The sequence below is a fragment of the Pleurodeles waltl genome, chromosome 5, assembly GCF_031143425.1.
Source record: "Pleurodeles waltl isolate 20211129_DDA chromosome 5, aPleWal1.hap1.20221129, whole genome shotgun sequence".
NCBI classification, from domain to species: domain Eukaryota; kingdom Metazoa; phylum Chordata; class Amphibia; order Caudata; family Salamandridae; genus Pleurodeles; species Pleurodeles waltl.
The window spans coordinates 1,397,526,843-1,397,546,929 of NC_090444.1; the positions used below are offsets into that span (position 1 = coordinate 1,397,526,843).

At 44.4% G+C, this 20,087-nt stretch overlaps 1 protein-coding gene across 7 annotated transcripts in view; it reads right to left on the reverse strand.

Moving 5' to 3' along the window:
• Window positions 1-20,087, reverse strand: part of MYO6 (myosin VI) — an 892,076-nt gene that overhangs the window by 135,111 nt on the left and 736,878 nt on the right. For all 7 annotated transcript variants that reach the window (XM_069235652.1, XM_069235651.1, XM_069235650.1 and 4 more), the window contains exon 28: window positions 1,330-1,487. In XM_069235652.1, coding sequence (XP_069091753.1) covers window positions 1,330-1,487 — 158 coding nt within the window. The remainder of the gene's footprint in view (window positions 1-1,329; window positions 1,488-20,087) is intronic.

Genomic DNA, 20,087 nt, shown 5'->3' on the forward strand with positions numbered 1-20,087 from the left:
CGCTATGCTTCAGTGATATGATTGCCACTGAACCTGAGCATAAGCCCAGACAGTCTATTTATGCTTATACTATGAACTGCTGAAGTCTCCTTCTTGGTTTAGGAAAGGGAGCAGGGGTGGTGGACTCTTCGTGGACATGTTAATAACGGCTAATCAATACCAACAATGAATCCTTATGAAGAACTCAGGTCCAACATAATCAAGGGCATGTGGCATGGTACATACTGGTTCGTGGTATGCCTTTCCTGGTGTAAACTCACTGTCCGGTTTGTAAACACTGCCCTGGCCAATGCTCTCTAAATATAAACTAACAGACGTGTGCAGTGACTCCAGTCTGAGCGTCATTAGGTATGTGACATCAAGGGCACACACATGGGAGCAGGATGGGGCCGGGGCATGCACAAGCTGGTCATTAGAAAAGAAAGGGGGCTAGCATGTATGTGGGAGCACGCTACACAGGGCTGGAGTGCTGGGACTTCTCAGGAGGAAAGAGGTACTCTAAACAGTGACTAACTACGCCTCTATATTACCATTCAAAGCACTGGATTGGTAACAGGGTATTCACCATTGTAAAAGTGCGTCCATGCTGTCTAAAGTAAGCCCCTTGGAAAGCTGCCCTGTCATCTCTCTTGCCCTCACGATTATAAAGTTGCAGTCCATGGGCGGACCCCAAAAACCTGGCTCGGATCACTGTATACGTGTAGCAGACCCCCGAGCAGTGCAGCTGTCAGTATGTCATTGACTCGTCAACAATGGCAATTTAGCCTCTGGCACCGCACAATACAGACCCTCACCACGTTGCCCGGGGCTTGGTAGCATTGCTTGAACTTTTAAGAGTGTTGCAGGGGCAAGGCCAATAATTTTTGGCATGGCCGTTAATTGGTAGCGCTTTCGAGCGCTACTAGATTGACGTCCCTGTGTACCTTTTACAGATACACCCACCGCCCCCCTTAGCTAGGATACATCAGTACATGGGCAGCATGTGGCCTTGCAGTTCACACACGCGCTGCAGCAGCACCTAAACAGTATGTAATGTTTCACTGTATCCTTTTTCACTCCCTGTCCGAGCATTATGCTGCACGCTTTGCTCAGTTGCGGTCACGCGTCGCCACTCACCACTGGCAGCAGCTTCATCATCAGTGATCACATTTCTTATAGCTGAGGCCGGCGCCGCCCCAGCTTATAAACTGCGCACTACGGGCTAATAAATGCCCAAAATGTAGGCACCTGCAAAATTAGGGTTTTTTCTCGCACAAATTAGAAAAATATTGCCCATTTGTGCGGGAAATAGCCCCGGCTGTGTACGGACAGAAAAGGAGGACGCTGTACCTGCGCAGTGAATCCGTTTGCCCTTCCTCGCTTATGAGCTCTGCCTCGCTCTGCGCGATTCTCATTGCAAGTTCGCGGTCACGACGCTCCTGCTCCAGAATCGCCTGCTGCTGGGTTTCCTCTTCACGCTCCACAGCCAACTGCAACTCAACCTCAGCCTGCACATTAGATAAGGGTGCAAAAATGTGGTTATAATACAAAAAACCACGCGCAAGCATATTTATTTCTCTACAGACACAGTTTACTTAAGGCATACGCTGCACTGAAAAAGCACTGCATTGCTGCGGAGATCACAATAAATATATTATAACATATTGACCAGGAGGACGATTTCAACTGAGTTTCTTTTAAAGGGGAATGGAACATCAATTTAATTTGCACTTAGTTTGTTCTACCTTTGCCCCACCTCCCTTCTGACTTTTAAACTCATTTAAGGGAAGGAAGGCAATTTAAATGCGGACAAGAAGTTAGCCAGTTCTATGAGATACTCAAATGACATTTTATTATATTTAGTAATGTTAGTGGTTTACTGCAAGGGTTTCCGGTTTTCATTCTTTGCTCATTTCATTTGGTGTTTAAGAAAGATAGCGCGCGTCTGTCTCTCTCTCTCGCTCAATATATATATATATATATACACACACACACACACACACACACGCACACATTGCAGGGGCTTACAGTTTCTTCTTCCATTGGTTTGCTGTAAAGCCATCTTGTTTTGCTTTCTGCCCATCACAGCGTATAGCATGGGGCACAGGGTCAGCCCTACACAATGCCATACCACACAGAAAGCAGACCCGCCAGGGTCTACATGATCAATGTGTGTTTTTTGTTTAGTATTCTTTTTTTTTCCTTTTCTTATTCTGTAACCTTAGCGAGGACCTGGTTATATCTGCACATCGTTTTTGTTTTGTGGAAAACTATTACAAATTCATTTCAAGTTTGCTGCCAGTGTATCTGTGCATATGTATGTGTACACATGGGCGGCTAGCTCTGAATGCTTACTGTAATAAAGTTGGAAAAAAACATTCACAGACAGAACAAGTATTGGCAAAGTCAAAAAGTCAGCAGCCAACGTCAAACTTATTGGCTTTGCCAATGCTTATTTCAATTTGCATTCCAAGTCGCACGTGTATTGTCTCCTCGGGTTCCCAGGAGCATGAACTAGTCTTTAGCAAATTGTCTATTGGATTAAGGCTGGAGTTGGGATGTACAAGTAGAGAGTAAGAATTCCATTCGTCTTAATTTAGAAGACATAGGGGGTTATTCTAACTTTGGAGGAGTGCTAATCCGTCCCAAAAGTGACGGTAAAGTGACGGATATACCACCAGCCGTATTACGAGTTCCATAGGATATAATGGACTCGTAATACGGCTGGTGGTAAATCCGTCACTTTTCCGTCACTTTTGGGACGGATTAACACCTCCTCCAAAGTTAGAATAACCCCCCATACTGTGGTGATGGTGTGGTTAGGGACTAAGTTTTATTCTTTCCCTTCATTCATGCTTAAACTTGAATTGAAAATAATTATTAATTTTAAGGATTTTACTATTAAACTTGTGGGATCTCCAATAGCCACATTGCGGTTATCTCCCTTATAGTAATTGTTTTTTATGACATTTGCGATAGGTTAGTAACTACCAAGAATGGGGACAGTGCAGATACAATGGCATTAATATCATTTCAGTGGAAATTAAAATCACACCGCAATAGGAGCATTCGGAGGGTAGTAGAGTATTAATGGTGCAGTTGATCTGTTTCCAATAAATATTTTATTGCTAAACCACAGAGTGATATAGGAGTAGGGTGTCTATTAGCTGCAATTCGGGTAGATGATTTGTACAAATGGGCAAGACTGATGCATGACGGAGATGGAACTTCCATGGTGGATTTGAAATGGTATATGTTAGCAATGCTCTACCACCTCTTCTGCTCTCTTTGCTTCTTGGTAGAATTTGGCATTCTGAGGAACGAACAGCAATATGAACATTAAGACAACCTTCTTAATGTGTGTAAAACACTATTCGACACTCAGGATTGTTAAAGCTGCTATTAACATATATTTATTTTTTGTGAAAAGCACAATCACATTTTCCTAAAGAGAGTATTTTTGCCCAAACTAAAAAAACAAGAGAACAAACATGTATTTAGCTCTAAGCACATACTTGTCAGAAAAAAACAAGTCTTTGAAGGCATTCAGAAAGATAGATGAGGGATTTCTCTAAAGAGAAGGGGATCAAGTTGCACACTTAAGGAACCTGTATCACAAACACTATTACACTCTCATGACTAAATCAAGGGACACTTAACCGTGAGATTCCCCTCCGCAAACATGAATGGTGAGATTGACTTTTGATTTACACTAGAATGAGAAATACTCTTAGATGTGGAAGAGAGACTGTAAACCACAACGTTATCTACTTGAATGGCTGTGTATGGCTCAGTATTAGTTTTGGGGGTGGTGGGGATTTGGGATGGCGTTGGTGATAGTGATAATGGTAGTGGTGCCAGTGTGTTTTTACTTGCAGTGGCATTGGTGGAGTTTTTACTAGAGGCACTAGCGACAGAGTATTGGTTTTGTGATGGTATTGGTAGTGATGATGGTCTTGTATTGTGGCGACTATTGGTGGTAGACTGGTAGTTATTGGTATTGGTGGTATTAGCACTGGTAATTTGTGTTGGTGGTCGTGGTATTGTTTGTGGTGATGCTATTATTATGGATATTAGAAGTGGCATTATTAATGCGGTTACTCGTACTGGCGGTGGCAATGGTGGCACTGATACTAGTGGTGGTGCAGTACTGATGGTACTGGTGGCTCTGATCAAGTACCTACATTATAATATGTGTGCATCTCATACACACATAATTGCTTTTAGTTTATAACAAGGGAGCAACCGGACCACAATTTGAACTTCTAAGTTGATTAAAAAAAAACAAGCAATTAGGAGTCCACGTTAGGGTCATGAACACTCTTTTTGGGAAAATATTTACTAAAAAGCCTGCTACTGTAAATGAAACATGCAGGACTGATAGTTACAAATGTGTGATGGCTTAAGTTTTCAAATGGAAAAGAGTCTCTCCTGCATTGCGAACACATCCTATGCAAGAAAATGTCTTCTGTGATTATGTTATGTGTTTTATTTGATATATTATGTTATTTTCTATATCGCACAACTCACCCAGGAGGGTATCCTGATGCTGAAGCAAGAGCTGTATGGGTCAAGCTAGGGTCAGAGCTAGGGGAAGAGCCAGGTTGTCAGCTTCTAGCGGAATTCAAGAACTGAGGAGGAGGATCTGATGTGCAGTGGCAGGTAATCCCAGGCTTTATAAGCGAGGTAGGAGAAGCCACGGCCAATGGATCTGGTTCAGTGGGATGTGCATGCAAGTAGGAGTCCAGTTGAGCTTGAGATGTCCGGTAGGGTTGTGGAAGTTTATGCAGTAAGTGGGATCAATGTTGTGTAAGGCTTCCATTGTATGTATAAGGGGATAGAAGACAGTTTGTTTGAAGACTGGGAGCCAGTGAAGCTTTGTGAGGACCTGGATGATTTAAGTGCAGATAGTGAGTTTGAAGAATGAGCCTGGCAGCTGCGTTTTGTATGGTCTGGTGTCTGCTGGTCAGTTGAGTGTTGCTTCCAGCATAGAATGTGTTGCCATAGTCCACCTTGCTGGTGATGGTGGCGTGTGTGACAGTCCTGCAAGTGTTTGTGGGGAGCTATATGAAGATCTTCTTGAGCATCTTGAGTGTGTGGAAGCAGGAAATGGAGACTGTGTTCACTTGGTCGGGCATGGTCTGAGGTTCTAAGCATGGGATGATGGAAGAGCTGTGGTTCTGACTTTGGCAATCTACCAGGTAGAGTCCATCTTGAGGTGTCTTTGCCAAAGATTACTATTTCTGTCTTGCCTGTGTTGAACTTGAGGCAGTTGTTTTTCAACCATCTGTCAACTTGGGTCATAACAGTAGAGAAACTGGTCTGGGTTTTTGGCGTCTTGTCAGAGAGGGAGTGTGTGAGCTGGGTGTCATTAGCATAGGGTATGATGTTGATTCTAGGAGCCAATGATGCTGGTGAGTGGGGAAATGTAGGCAATGATTAGTGGGACTGAATGTCTATCCTTGTGGAATGCCACAGAAGAGGATGATGGCATCCAAGGTGAAGTGGGCCAGACTGACCAATTGGGTGCAGCCTGTCACGAAGGAACAAATCCAGCAAAGTGTCAGATTTTGGCTGCCAGCTGCTTGCAGTTGTTGGATAAGGATGGGGTGGGACACAGTCTCCCACCCCAAAGACTGCAGAAAGATCCACTAGGATAAGGTCCATGGTCTCCATGGTCATCCGAATATTGTTCACGGAGATGAAGACGGTGGTCTTTGTTCTGTGGTTGGGCCTGATTAATCCAGACTGAGTGGTGTCAAGGAGGTGGTTGTCAGTGAGGTGTGAGTCCAGGCGTTGTTTATCATCTTTACCCTAACTTTTTTTTGTTAGGGGAACAGGGACAAGGGCCAATAGCTGGCTAACGTCTTCAGGTCTACTGAGGGTATCTTGAGGAGGGGACTACTGTGGTGTGTGTCAGGCATACAGGTAGGTGGCTGTGAGGATTGAATTATTTAGGACTAGGGTGAGGACTGCTCTGATGGAGTCCAGTCCTTTAATGAAAATGCGTCAAGGCAGGGGCAGCTACGAAGGGTAGGGACCACATGGTTGTTACAGTTTCCTGAAGGGTGATCGTGAGCCTGGTGGTCATGGTGGTCCTCTGCATTTCTCTTGGCTCTGTAAACCATCTAAATCAATAGCCATTAAGTCATATCCAGTGGTGCAATGTATGTATTCTAATGCAGGACAAGTTAAATCTTTTCTGCAGTATTAACGACTAACTAATACGCACACATTGCTGCTGGCTGAAAAGCCAGAATCTGCTCTTTCTCCCACTTTTTCTGTGTATAGGTTCAACTGGGAGCAGCGAGGAGCAACCCATGACCAGCACCCACCACCATGGATAGCTTATATGTCTACTGTCTGCGATGGATCCCTAAAGTCAGAAATACTAAGGCATCTTGTTGAATACAGATTTAGAGAAAATAGTGGAGGACAATCCTTAATTTCCTGCACACAGAATGATTTCATCTGTTGGTCACATATATGGCTCTCTCTGTGGAGTAGGGTCCAGGTTATTAAGATGTAAGTAGCACCAAACTACAAATACTTGTTCAGTATGTTACCAGTGGAGAAGCAAGGATGACATAGGGCCTTGTGCAAAAAATGTAACATCTCCCCCTGACTACAGACATGGTAGTACAATACAGCAATAATCAGGGTTCAGTGGGCCCTACATGCCTCAGGGCCCTGATGCAACTGCACCTGCTACACACATGATAGTTACACTCTTGGATGTTATCTCTCCTCATCTTCAAACAATTGTTGACTCAGAAAAATGCATGCATCAAGTGATTAGTTCTGGTGGGACACAACTGAGATTGAGGCTGCTTAGGATCGATGCACATACTACTTCTGGAAGGAATACATCTTCCTGGACCTCAACCACCTCCCACGTAGGCGAACCTAGAAAGGGATGCATCACGGGGTACATATAAGTTCTATATGTCATACGCATATAAGATACTCCCGTAGTCTGTATCCTATTTCATATCCAGTTAAGCAGTGGTCAAATGGAACTATGGGCAGAAGCTGTTGGGAATTCTCCAGAGACTTCACTTGGTTGCTCCTATATGGTGTTATGCCGAGATAAGCATAGGTAGTCCATGGATTCAGTGGAAGATCCAGAAGGGCATCCCACCATGAGTCCAACTCGTTGTCCATCTATATTAAGTACCACCAGTACTCTGGGTCTCATCCAAAATACATTACCCTAAAATATGGGAATTTCTCACAGGGTGGTTTAGGGTATGTACAATCACCCCACTTACCAAAGGTTCTCTAAACCAGCTCACCAGACCACACATCTTCTGTGGCAAAGTTTGCCTGCCTGGAACTACAGCCCTGATAAATGATCTGCAATGCTTACTACCCATAATCAGTTTGTCAGGGAGGCCACACTAAAATTATCATACTTTATGACTTTGCACCATCAGTCAGAACGCAACAACTCCCAATCCTGGAGGTGTCCACACCTGGACTGAGACCTACTAGGTATACTATGGCATTGATTGAAAGTCCATCAATATTGGCCTTAAGTGTAAGTACAACTTCCTGGCACCCATAGTTCACCCATAAAAGCCTTGATGCATTTAGACATTTTACACAACATTACAGAACTACTGATCTCTCACCACAAGGATGCAGATGCCTGGCAATCGCCCTGATGATGGCCCAAACCAGAATCTTATGACACTGGTGGAGTGCAACCGAACCCCCTTTGAAGGAATGGATGACCAGCATGTTCAATGATCAAATAACTTTGCTTGAACATGAATGTAATCCATCTCTGGTCCTAACATCACTAACAACGTTCTGGCACCTCCTTGTTAAAATGCTCATCCTATAGTAAACTACACACTTGCATGCTAACCCACAATGAACGGTGACTTCACTCTCTAGTTAATGCCAATCCAGAATGCATGTCTCTTGTTACTCTCGCTCTTCCAACTCTCCCCTACAGTCGACTGACTATACTGGACACAGGAACTCAAATACCTAAAACCGCCCCACCTCCTGAGAAGAACTTGTTCCCTTCACTGATGATATTACAGACGATAACCCCTCACCCTCATATATAATCTTGTGGTTGCCTCAAAGGATTGCTACAAAGGATCAGGTTATTTACCACTCTAGTCCCCCACCACTGCTGCTGTTTTTCCCATTATTGAATTAGGCTTAATGCTATTGTTTTTAAATGGAAAACTTTGCTGACAGAATTCTTGTTTATCTTTCAAACTGCAGGTGTTGGGGGTGTCTGGTGTAGATCCGATGCCTATCTGATAATATCACTGACAGTTTCTAAATCCACCAATAATCAATAAAAGTAATTTAACTTCAAGAAAAAAAACTAAACTCATCAATATCAGAAGGTGCATACATCTGAAGCTGAAGGTGGTTGTCTAACTCATACAACAAAAGGTTAATATATGTTCCCGTGTTTACCTTTCAAGAAAGCAGGGAGTTTGCTACACAGAGGCCACTTCAAGGCATATCACTGCTACTCAGAGATGCTGAACTTACGGGACAGTTTATAAAGGATCTTTTATTTGCTTTTAGATCTCCATTCCAACCTGCAGGTGTCAATGCCTAGCACAGTGACAAGTCAGAGGAGTGGCACCTGGTAAAGGGGCCTTCTGTTTCCTTCATCTATGTTTTTTTAATCTAAATCTTTTGGTGTATCTTTTGCCATTACAATCAACTACAGCTTTTTGTGATATTCTACAGCAGGCTCTTCCTTTTTCATTCACATTATACAAAAAGTGGAGTGTAACACGTTTTCTATGTGAACCTTACAGGAAAAAGTTTATTTTATGTGAAATATGCTGCAAGGAATCAATATTGATGAAAAACTGTAAGAAGTAAGTAAGATAAAACCATTGTTATTGCTATAAAATAAATAGAAATAACTGAAAGACATTTGAAAGAGTGATGTCAAATTACCTCCTCAACTCATTTTCTCGTACCACTATTATATGGTTTTGTGGAGTACAATGCTACCCAGTCAGGGTTTCCCAGTGCTGAGCATTTTCTAGTATACTAACCAGGTCTTAACATAAAAGCACGGTTCTGAAAAGCTTGGTCATTAAAACCTTTTAAAAAACCTAAAGAAATTGACAAGATCTCATATAAACCAGCAAAGTTTTCCACAGATTGGGGCCTAAACAGGAGAAAGACTGGCGACCTTGACGGGTCCTCCTCACTCTGGGAACTGTGGAGAGATTGCCAGTGCACGACTGAAGACGGTTGGGCTGGCCACCAGTGACCTAAACTAGAGTGGACCTGAATTTGATATAACCCTATGCATATAGCACAGATCTTTGAAATGAATTCACTTTTTAATTGGGAGCCAAGTGGAAACAATGACAAGGGCATTGGAGGTAAAAGAATGGGTAGGAAGGTGGAAAAAAAAGTCTGGTGGCTCCATTCTGGTCTACCTGTAGCTGTCTGAACGATATTTGAACCTGACAGGCATTTGGGGCCCCCAGATAAAGAATGTTACCATAATCCAACCTGGAGAAAATTAATACCTGTATTACTGTTCTTTGGGCAGAGACGAGTAGACATTATTAACCATCTCAACATGCAGAAGCAAGGGGAGGCTACTTTAGTAATTTGATGGTTCATTGAAAGCTTTTGATCAAGTCAGGAGATTGGGATCTTAACCACAGACACCGGAGTCGGAGGAGTACCGAGAACATCAGGCCAAAAATGGGGTCCCCAGAGATGAGGATGATTGCACACCAGTAGAACTTCAGTCTTATCCTCATTCAGTTTGAGGCAGTTGTTGTTCATCGAGGTGGCCATTTTCATGAGGCAGATGTTCAAGAAGATAGAGTTGTGGTTTTCCTTAGGTGATAGAGAGAGACAATATTTTGAGTACCATCTGCATAGGAAAAAAGCGCACAACCGCAGTTTTCTACTATATCTGCCAAGAGTCACACACAAGTTTTGAATGGTCAGACTAACAGCTGAGTCCCGAGGTACCCCAGAAGATAAGGGAAAGGGATTGGAACTGTAAGTTGTAGTAAAGACCTGAAAAGAGCGGTCTTGTGAAAATGAGCTGAGCCAAATCAAGGTCCCGTCTTGAGCGCCAATTCCTCCAATCTTTGGAGAAGCAGCTTATGATATACCATGTCAAGTGCGGCACTGAGGTCAAGTAAGATCAAGGCTGCAGTGCCACCCTTGTCTAGCTGGTGTCTGAGCTGTTCAGTACCACCAAGTAGAGCTGACTTAATACTATGACCGGCCCTAAAACCAGACTGAGAGCAGTGCAGAAGGCCATTTGATTGAATGAATACCGAGATTTGCAGATTCACATGTTTTTAAATAATTTTTGCAATTATTGCTAGAAGCGAGATTGACCTATAAATAGATCAGTTTAGAAGGTCGAGATTTGACTTTTTCAGCAGAGACATTACTATTAAGTGTTTCCAAGCTTTAGAAATTCGGCCTCCCGTGAATGAGGAATTCAAAAGTTAGGTCATTATTTCCAGAAACAGAGGGTATAGTTAACTAAAATACGAAGGTGGAAGAGGGTCCAGAGAAGAGCCTGATTTGATTGAGTTAAGTAGGGTGGTGAATGTCAGGAGGTCAATGGGCAGAAAAGTGCTAAAGGAACAGGATGGTGCAGAAGTGATCACCTCTAGTTGTAACTTAGAATGAACTGTTGCAGGTTAAGTAGTGTCTTTCCCTGTTCGTGACTAAGCAGGGAGTGAAAGAAATAGGAGATAGAGAGGCCTGAATGCCAGCCATTGCAACGGAGAGAGTGATATGGAAGGAAAAATGGTAGTAGGAACTGATAAAGATGTAACCACTTAAAAATAGTGATTTTGGACAGTTTTGGGTCATTGTGATTTTCTCAGTGTAATAGAGGGCTATGGTAGAACAACATTTTTAATGATTTTTTTAATGCAGATCTATAATTCTGTTTGTCATCTTCACAATAGGTTTTGCGCCAGGTCCTTTTTAGGGGCTTACAATTCTTTTTACTTTCACAGGCAGGGGAAAAGAATCTCCATTGAATGGTGTGTTTGAGGGGGAAGAATGGAATCAAGAGAAGACCGGATACAATTATCGATAGTGGGGAAATCGAACTCCACTAAACGACTCCACGCAGGTGCACTTCGATGTGCCAGACAAAGTAAAGTTGTTAGATAGGCACACTATTTGAGGTGTTTATTCTTCCCCAGGCACCATGTGACCTTGTTGAAGCAATAAAAAAAAACACTCCCTATTCTCTTCCATTCTCCACTTACCTGTATGGTTGCAAAGGGGGACACAACCCACAAAACGTCCTGTTTTTTTGTCTGCTCTACGTATCACATTTGGAGGGTGTGTGAACTTTCAACTACCTGGCAAGCCCTTTGGGCGGGGGGCTGGGCCTCTTGGGGTAAAAGTTCCAGGCATTCCCCTTTGTCACGCTGGCTAAGTATGGCACTTTGCAGGTCACGGTGACTGGAGTGAGACCAGGATGATTTGGGGTAGCCATGGCAATCTTGCTCCCCTCTGATACAGATGCTATGGGGAATTGCCTCTGGTGATTCTGGTTGCACACATCTGATATGTCTTCTAAATTAGTAAGTATTTCCCACTTCTCTCCGCTCACCTTCATGTTATGAGTGGGGCTGAGGCCGTTAGTAGGGGAATCATGCTCTTCTGACTCCATGATAGGTCCAGACCGTGCTCAGGGTTCTTGAATGCGCTCTTCTTTTGCGTGTCTGAATGCAATCCTCAGCAGTGAATCACAAGCGCTGCTTCTCTCATCTTTCTCATGTCTCTTGAGGTAGTCAGTGATTTGCCTGTGCTTCTAAGGCATGCTGGTTGAAAGCGCTTTGAGCCTGATGAGTGGAAATTCACCCTTATGTAGTAGGAGCCTAACGTTTTTATTGAAGAAAACACGTATCGTCGTCTCTATAGATATTTGTCTCAGAAGGGAATTATACTATTACATTTTACTGCCACACTATGTTCCCATTAGAAAACAGACCTCTCTAAAGGGTCACCCAAAATATTTTGCCTTCCTCCTCATATTTTTCTGACCTCGTTTTTGATGGCTTTAGGACTCTGGGCAGTTTACCACTGCTAACCAGTACTAAGGTGCACGTGCCCCCTCCTTAAAACATGGTAACATTGGCTCATACCCAATTGGAATATTTAATTTACCTGTAAGTCACTAGCAAAGTGCACTTTATGTGCTCAGGGCCTGTAAAATAAATGCGGCTAGTGGCCCTGCAGCACGGATTGTGTCACCTGCATAAGTAGACCCTTAACCATGTCTCAGGATTGCCATTGCTTGGCATTTAAAACTACTTGACAAGCTTTAAACTCCCCTTTTATTACATATACGTCACCCCTAAGGTAGGCCCTGGGTAACCCATAAGGCAGAGTGCTATGTACGTGAATGGTAGGGCATGTACTTGTCATTTTTCACTACTGTGAAGCCTGCTCCTCTTAAGGGCCAGAATTAGAGATTCCCTTCTATGCTTTCAAGTGGTAAATTTTGATCTGAGAGGAACAGCTTTGCCATGTTTGATATGTTTGTAATGGTAGTGAGAAGTCCTTCCTACTTGTAAAGTTGGATTCTACATTACTATTTCAGAAATGCCACTTTTAGATTACCAGCGCACTTATGGCAACAAAAGCAAACAAACACAAATGATGGACGGAATGCGGAACCAATCAAACATTCACCCCAAGTCTCAGATCTGGGTTTAACTCATCAATTCTTTTGCTCACCATGCCACCCCAGTTTGGACCCAGCCATATGCAAATCAATCTTGACCCTGTTCCTCATGGGAATAGTCCAGCCCGAACTGCCAGGCCAGGTCCACCCTGGACCGGAAACAAGCATCTTGAGACTGGTTTCAGGGTATCACCCTTCATCAGCTAGGTTAGCTTGAATCCAGTGGCATAGCAAGCATGGGACACACGTCTGGGCCAAATGGCGGGTACAAACTTATGGCACTATTACATCCGCCTACGCCAGGGGTGTTCTTATTTGGGTGGCTCCAGGAGTCCCCTTTGCACTGATCACCCAGAAGATAGACCCTGAAAGATGTTATGTTATACTGGAGGGTCAGGTGGATGGGGCCCCTCTTAATTTAGCACCAACATATGCACCCAACGCTAATCAAACCAGCTTCGTAGATTCTCTTACACCAGCAATTTTTTTGGGTTCCACTAATTGTGGCGATATTGGGGGGGAGGACTAACTTTGTTCTGGATTTACACCTGGACCACTCCCATCCCCCTTTGCCCTCTGCCATGAGCAGCCATACGTCCTGCCATTTCAAAAGATGGAGCATACATTTGGGCCTTTATGATGTGTGGCGCCTGAGCCACCCGCAAGTACTCGTTCTAGTCGCCCGTCAACGACATGCACACCAGGACTGATATCCTTTCCAGCACTACCCAGAATGGCCCTATCTTGAATCGGTCAGAATACTTAGCTCGAACACATTCGGACCATAATCAGTTGGTGGCGACTCTGTCATGGGGCACACAACGGCCCGTCATCCCTAACTGGTGCCTACAACCTGAGGCCCATTTGGACTCACCATTCCTTGATGCGCTATTACAGTGCATTCAGCACTTCTTTGAAACAAATGCTGGTTCTGCTTCATCTTGTGCCATGGAGTGGGAGGCACATAAGGTGGTCACTGTATGGCAACCACCTGGGGGATTAGGCTGCAACTGATGCACAACCTCCGTGTTACGGAACGTGACTTGTGTCAAACAGAGGTACAGGTTGCTCAGCTAACTGAATCGCCTTCCCGGATTCGCCAACACCGTCTCTGCCGCAACACGTTGGAAGCCACCTTGTGTCATCATGACTTATATACACGTATGGCTCTACAACATGCTCAGGGTGATCGCTCAGGTAGGTGGCTTGCCTGGCTTCTACGGGGAAAACACCGAAGTACTCCGGCCATGGCGATTCGCCTAGCTGATGGCATGATTGTTACCTCACAGATGGCTATTAATGAAGCATTCCGGGACTACTATCAAAAGCTCTATGAAAGACCTGCAGCCCCACATCGGACTTGTGTGCAGGAGTTCATAAGTGGGGTGTCCCTTCCTAGGCTTTCCTGTACCCAACAAGACACTACTGAGTAACCCATTCAAATAGATGTGATCAAGGAGGCCATTTTCTAAATTCCTCATAACAAAACACAGGGCACTTATGGCCTACTGAGTGAATATTATGCCACTTACTCCACTGCTGTAAAACAGTGACACTTGGTGATATTCCAAGAGGCACTTGAACAGGTTTGCTTGCCAGAATCCTTAGGCAAGGCCTTAATTGTGGTATAGCCTAAGCTGGGGCGAGATCCCTTAGATGTTAAGTGATACCGTCCCCCTTCTTTATTAAATCTGGACTGCAAGATATTAGGGAAGATCCTGCAAACTGCTTACTTCTGTAATACAGAAATTAGTCCATCCAGATCAATCAGGCTTCATACCGGGCTGAAGTACTTTCCTTAATATACGGCGCTTGTTGCCTATCATTCACAATACCCCAATTGATGCCCTGGACCATGTAGCAGTCTCCTTAGACATAGAAAAAGCCTTTGACACAGTGGGTTAGGATTTCCTTTTTAGGGTCGAGCCTGCGTTGCATGCGCTCGCGCATGCGTATCGCAGCGAGACGCTTTAGTGTTTAGAAAAGGGCTCGGAGCCCTGTCAACGTCATGTCAGTGTTTTTTATTGGTTCGTGGGCTTGCCTAATAAAATCTGCTTGCTTTAATTAGTCGAAGGCACGCATACGTCATGCCTTTTCCGGTGGCTAGCCCTCTTCGAGCGCAGCGACCAAGTACAGAAAACATGCAAGGCTCGATGTTTTCCATCGGGCTCGTGGACTTCTTTTTCTCTAATTTATGAGCGCGATCTCGCTTGGCAGAAGTCGAGCGCTTTACATAGTTAATTTCACTTTTTCGGGTTATGTACATTAATGCACTTTTGCCTGATAGGTGAAAAGTTGGGTTAGGAGTTTATAACGCAATCAGCTCTAACATGAGCAAACGCGAGACCCGTTGCATTGCAAATGCTTGTTGTGAGTCTTGAGGCCATGGGATTCGGACAGCGACTTCTGAGATGGATCAGCGCACTGCATGCAGAACCACTAGCCAGAGTAAAAACGGGGCAGGTGATATCCAATAGCTGCGCTATAAAGAGAGGGATGCAGCAGGGATGCCCGCTATCACCGCTTCTGTTTGCCCTGGCCGTGGAACCCTTTGCTTGTTACTTGCGTGACAGTGCTGGGATCTGGGGAATTCCAGAATTGGGGCATCACTATGTCGTGTCTTTATACGCGGTTGATGCTCTAATTTATGTTCGGGATGTACGAGCTACACTTCGGGAGCTCGAGCAACTCCTGGGGACCTTTGGGGAGACCTCTGGTTTACGGGTTAACTGGCCCAAGTCATGTATATTCTCGCTAGCCCCACACTCCCCCGCCAACAGACAAATGCCGGTTAATTCACAACTGCAGTGGAACTATGATTCCTTTAAGTATTTAGGAGTCAATGTTTATCATTCAGCACGTGATCTTCTTGATGGTAACCTACACTAAGCAGTCGCAAACATCCGTAATTCCCTCACCTTGTAGTGTTCTTTGCCATTGTCACCAGTTGGCTGTGGGGAGATATCTAAGATGTTAATCCTCCCCAGATTGCTTTATTTATTCTCAGCACTACCTGTAGTGGTGCCACGTGTTTTTTTTTTAAAAACGCTGGATGCTCTACTTCCTTCATAGATTCATTGGTCTGGCTTTTGTGCTATTTAAATGTAGGATAGCCGTGGCATGGAAATCCCTGGCCCCTCCGGACATTCCCCAGTGGTTAAAAGACCTGTTGCTTTGGGCAAGAGCAGAAGGGCATCATATTCGGTGGCTTAGGGCTCATGGAACTCTCTGCAAAGGTGGTGATTGCTGGGATCCTATGGTATTAAATGTTGAGGCCAAAAATTATTTACATCATCCTTGAAAGGGAGGATACCTTTGGATGTATGTGTTACTATATTCCTTTATGCATCATGTCTGATTTCGCTTTGTACAATCTCCAAGAACCCTCAACCCGGATACTCCCTCCTACACTACCAATCACAGGATATTCTTCCTACTACAGCACACACAGTCCCACAAGTGTTATGTTCTTCACACACTGGTTATATTTACTGTTTCTAAAAGATGTTTATAAGCTTGTGTCAGGAGACGGCCTTTGAAAGAAAACTGGCTACACCCTGTCTAGTAATACACGGTTACGTGCCGTTTGTGATGATGATGGATTGTTCATTGAAGTGTTTCAAAGTATAGACTTGAATATCACTGATAAACCAATAAATAAACATAATTAAAAAAAGAAATAAAAAAAGACTGCTGAAAGGACTCTGCCTTCCTCCTCAAATGCTCCCCAAGGGCCTGGATTGAGCTTGCCTTCTGTTCTGAGGTATCAGGGCCATCAAAGGCTTTATCAAAGAAGAGAAAACCCATCACGTCTGAAAATTGATGCAACGCCTGCAAAATTTAATGGAACACCTGCTAGATCAACGCAGTGCCTGCCTCGCAGCTGAAAAATCACTGCATCACCAGCCAGATCGACTTAGTGCCTGCTGCCTATGCTCAATGCGTTCTGGGTTTTCCACGCATCGTCCCTGGGCATCAAAATATCCCTACATCATGAGGAACCAAGGCTGTGCTCCTGCAGACCGACGCATCGCCTTGCAGTGTAGAAACAAACAATGCATTGCCTTTGCTGCACCAGAAAAATCAACACATTGCTTTACTTTTCAATGCATCTCCTCCTTTGCAGCCCCTCTGTGCAGTTATTTTTGATGCGGGTACGGTGGGTTAAAAAGATATAACCACTGATTCTTAAGGATTGGGACTCATTTAAACCTTTAGAAAGTGACATCTTGACTTGTGGATATTGGATTTTTGTCATTTTGGTCTTAATTTAGTCAGATACAGATTATCTATTTTTTTAAACTTGTGTGGAGAACTTTTTGTGGTGTTTTCACTGTGTTATTGTATGAGATTGCACAAATACTTTACACATTGCCTTTTAAGTTAAGTTTTCCTGCTCTGTGCCAAGCTACTGGAGGTTGACCAGAGGATAATTTAGGTTGTGTTGTGACTTACCTTGACTAGGATTGTGGTCCCCACTTGGACAGGGTACATACCTCTGCCATCTAGAGACCGAATTTCTAACAATTCCTTTGCAAACCTTTAGTTATTCTTTATTATAGAGGCTCAGGCTCTGTGATTCATTGTATAGTTTTAACTTGCCCCTTTCTCCTTGATAATGGTGCTGCTCTTTGAAGGTAAAAAAAAAAAGAAGAATCAATCAATCAATTAATCAAGCATTTGTAAAGCGTGCTACTCACCCGCTAGGGTCTCAAGGAGCTGTTGGGGGGGGGGGGGGAGGAAAGGATTGCTACTGCTCGAATAACCAGGTCTTGTGGTGTTTCCTGAGGGTCAGGAGGTCCTGGGTCTGTCGTAGGTGGATGGGGAGGGAGTTCCAGGTCTTGACGGTGAGGTGGGAGAAGGATGTGCTGCCGGCTGTTGTTCGTTGGATGTGAGGGAATGTGGCGAGGGTGAAGTTGGCGGAGCGGAGTTGGCAGACGGGAGTGTGGAAGGTGAGTCGCTCGTTGAGGTAGGCAGGGCCCGCATTGTGGAGAACTTTGTGGGCGTGGATGAGGAGTTTGAAGGTGATCCACTTGTTGAGGGGAAGCCAGTGTAGGTGTCTGAGGTGGGTTGAGATGTGGTCGCAGCATGGGATGTTGAGGATGAGGCGTGCGGTGGCGGTCTGTATATGTTGCAGTTTCTTCTGGAGCTTAGCCGTGGTTCCTGCGTAGAGCGCGCTGCCGTAGTCCAGTCTGCTGCTGACGAGGGGGTGGTTGACCGTCCTTCTGGTTTCGGTGGGGATCCATCTGAAGATCTTGCGAAGCATGCGGAGGGTGATGAAGCAGGAAGATGAGACAGCGTTGACTTGCTGGGTCATGGTGAGCAATGAGTCTAGGATGAGACCTAGATTGCACAAGTGGGTGGTGGGTGTTGGTGGCTGCCCACCAAGAGTCGTCCCATGCGGAACGGTTGGAGCCGAGGATGAGGATCTCTGTCTTCTCCGAGTTAAGTTTGAGGTGGCTCTTCTCCATCCAGTTGGCGATGGCATGCAGTCAGTCGTGGAAGTTGGTTTTGGTGGTGGCGGGGTCCTTGGTGAGTGAGAGGATCAGCTGAGTGTCGTCAGCGTAAGAGACAATGTTGAGGTTGTGGGATCGGACGATGTTGGCGAGCGGTGTCATGTAGATGTTAAAAAGGGTTGGGCTGAGAGAGGATCCTTGGGGAACGCCGCAGATGGTCCTGGTGGCTTCAGATAGGAAGGGAGGGAGGCGTACTCTCTGAGTTCTGCTGGAGAGGAAGGATGTGATCCAGTCCAGGGCCTTGAGGCGGATCTTGGTGTTGTAGAGGCGAGTGCAGAGGGTGTAGTGACCGACGGTGTGGAAGATGAGGGCAGCGGTTTCGCCTTTGTCGAGCATGGTCCTGATGTCGTTGGTTGCGGCGATGAGGGCGGTCTCTGTGCTGTGGTTCCTACGGAATCCCATTTGGGAGATGTCCAGCATGTTGTTATCCTCCAGGAAGCGGGTCAGTTGGCTGTTGACGATCTTCTCGATGACCTTCGTTAGGAAGGGAAGGAGGGAGATGGGCGGGTAATTCTTAAGGTCTCTGGGGTCTGCTTTGGGTTTCTTTAGCAGGGCGTTGACTTCGGTGTGCTTCCAACTCCACGGGAAGGTGGCGGTCTCAAAGGAGCTGTTATGATCATACGGAGCATATCTTCAGTTGGAATGGAGTCCTTGGAGCCACTATGCAAAGGCATTTTTGGCTTGGTTCTGCGTTCTTCTGTATGGAGCACAGAAAGCTACTTTCAAAATGGCACCACTGTTCTAGACATGAGGGGCATGATGGATAAAGTAAGAGACAAAAGTAGAATGTCTTGTTTGCGGACGATTTGAGCCTTCAGCGGACCAAATGCAATATTTAATTTCCTCCTTGTCGGACCCTCTTCACAAATCTAAGGACAAGGGGAGTAGTCATTACTTTCCTTCTCCTACTTCTTCCAAGACTTCAATTAATATTTTTTCTCTTTCTTCAGTTTCTTCATGGCCATCCCCTGAGTATTATGAGGAAAAAGTTCAAATTCCTGTATCTTCCCATAAGAGTTAATTCATTCAAAAGTCCAAACTTTCTTCTTTGTTTTGGTACATGGCCGATAATCTTAGCATTTTGATGGAAGATGAGGTCATGCATACTAGCATTGTGTTATTCAAGTATTTACAGTCCCATCCTCCTACCTGTCTCGCTATCAATTATAAAGTCATGTGTCTTCTAATACATGAGTGGAGGAATCCAGAAAGACTGACCTAAAATTTGTGACAGGTTTATATCCTTTGGCTAACCTTGCAGGGCTTTCTTTTTTTTAGTTTTTCAAATATTTATTTTTTGACACAAAGCAGGATACAATTTCATCAAATAAATCTTAATCATTCATAGGTAAAGCAATAGTCAATCACTGATACATTCATACAGCGGTGCAATTTCATTAATCACTTAATTATTAATGAATCCTCTCAGTGCTCTGGAGCCATGATGACAGAGGAGCCCAAATTCTAGAGCCCCTTTTTCCAGATGTGGTGCCCTTTATCATATATAGACAATATTCCAGATGATGTACGGACAGAAGCCGAGTAATCCATTTATTCCAGGAAGGGGGTTCAGGTTTCAGACAATCAGATGCCACACACCCATGCAGCAGTGACATTGCCAGAAAAAGAAAGTATTGCGATTGGTTCTTACAAACAGCCTCATCAACCCCTAACACCACCAGCTGGGGTGTTAGGTTAATATCCTGTTTCAGCAGCTTTTTTCAAAAATTCTGAGATATTGCTAATAAGCCTAGACAATTTTCCAAAGTTGACAAACATATGGCAAAAATCAGCCTAATAGTGCAGCATGCTGCTTTATCCACAGCGTCCAATAATCTGTTTCTTCCCCCACACAAATTGCGTTTGAAAGTGGTCAATAAGAAATTCCTAATCTGTAGGAATTAAAA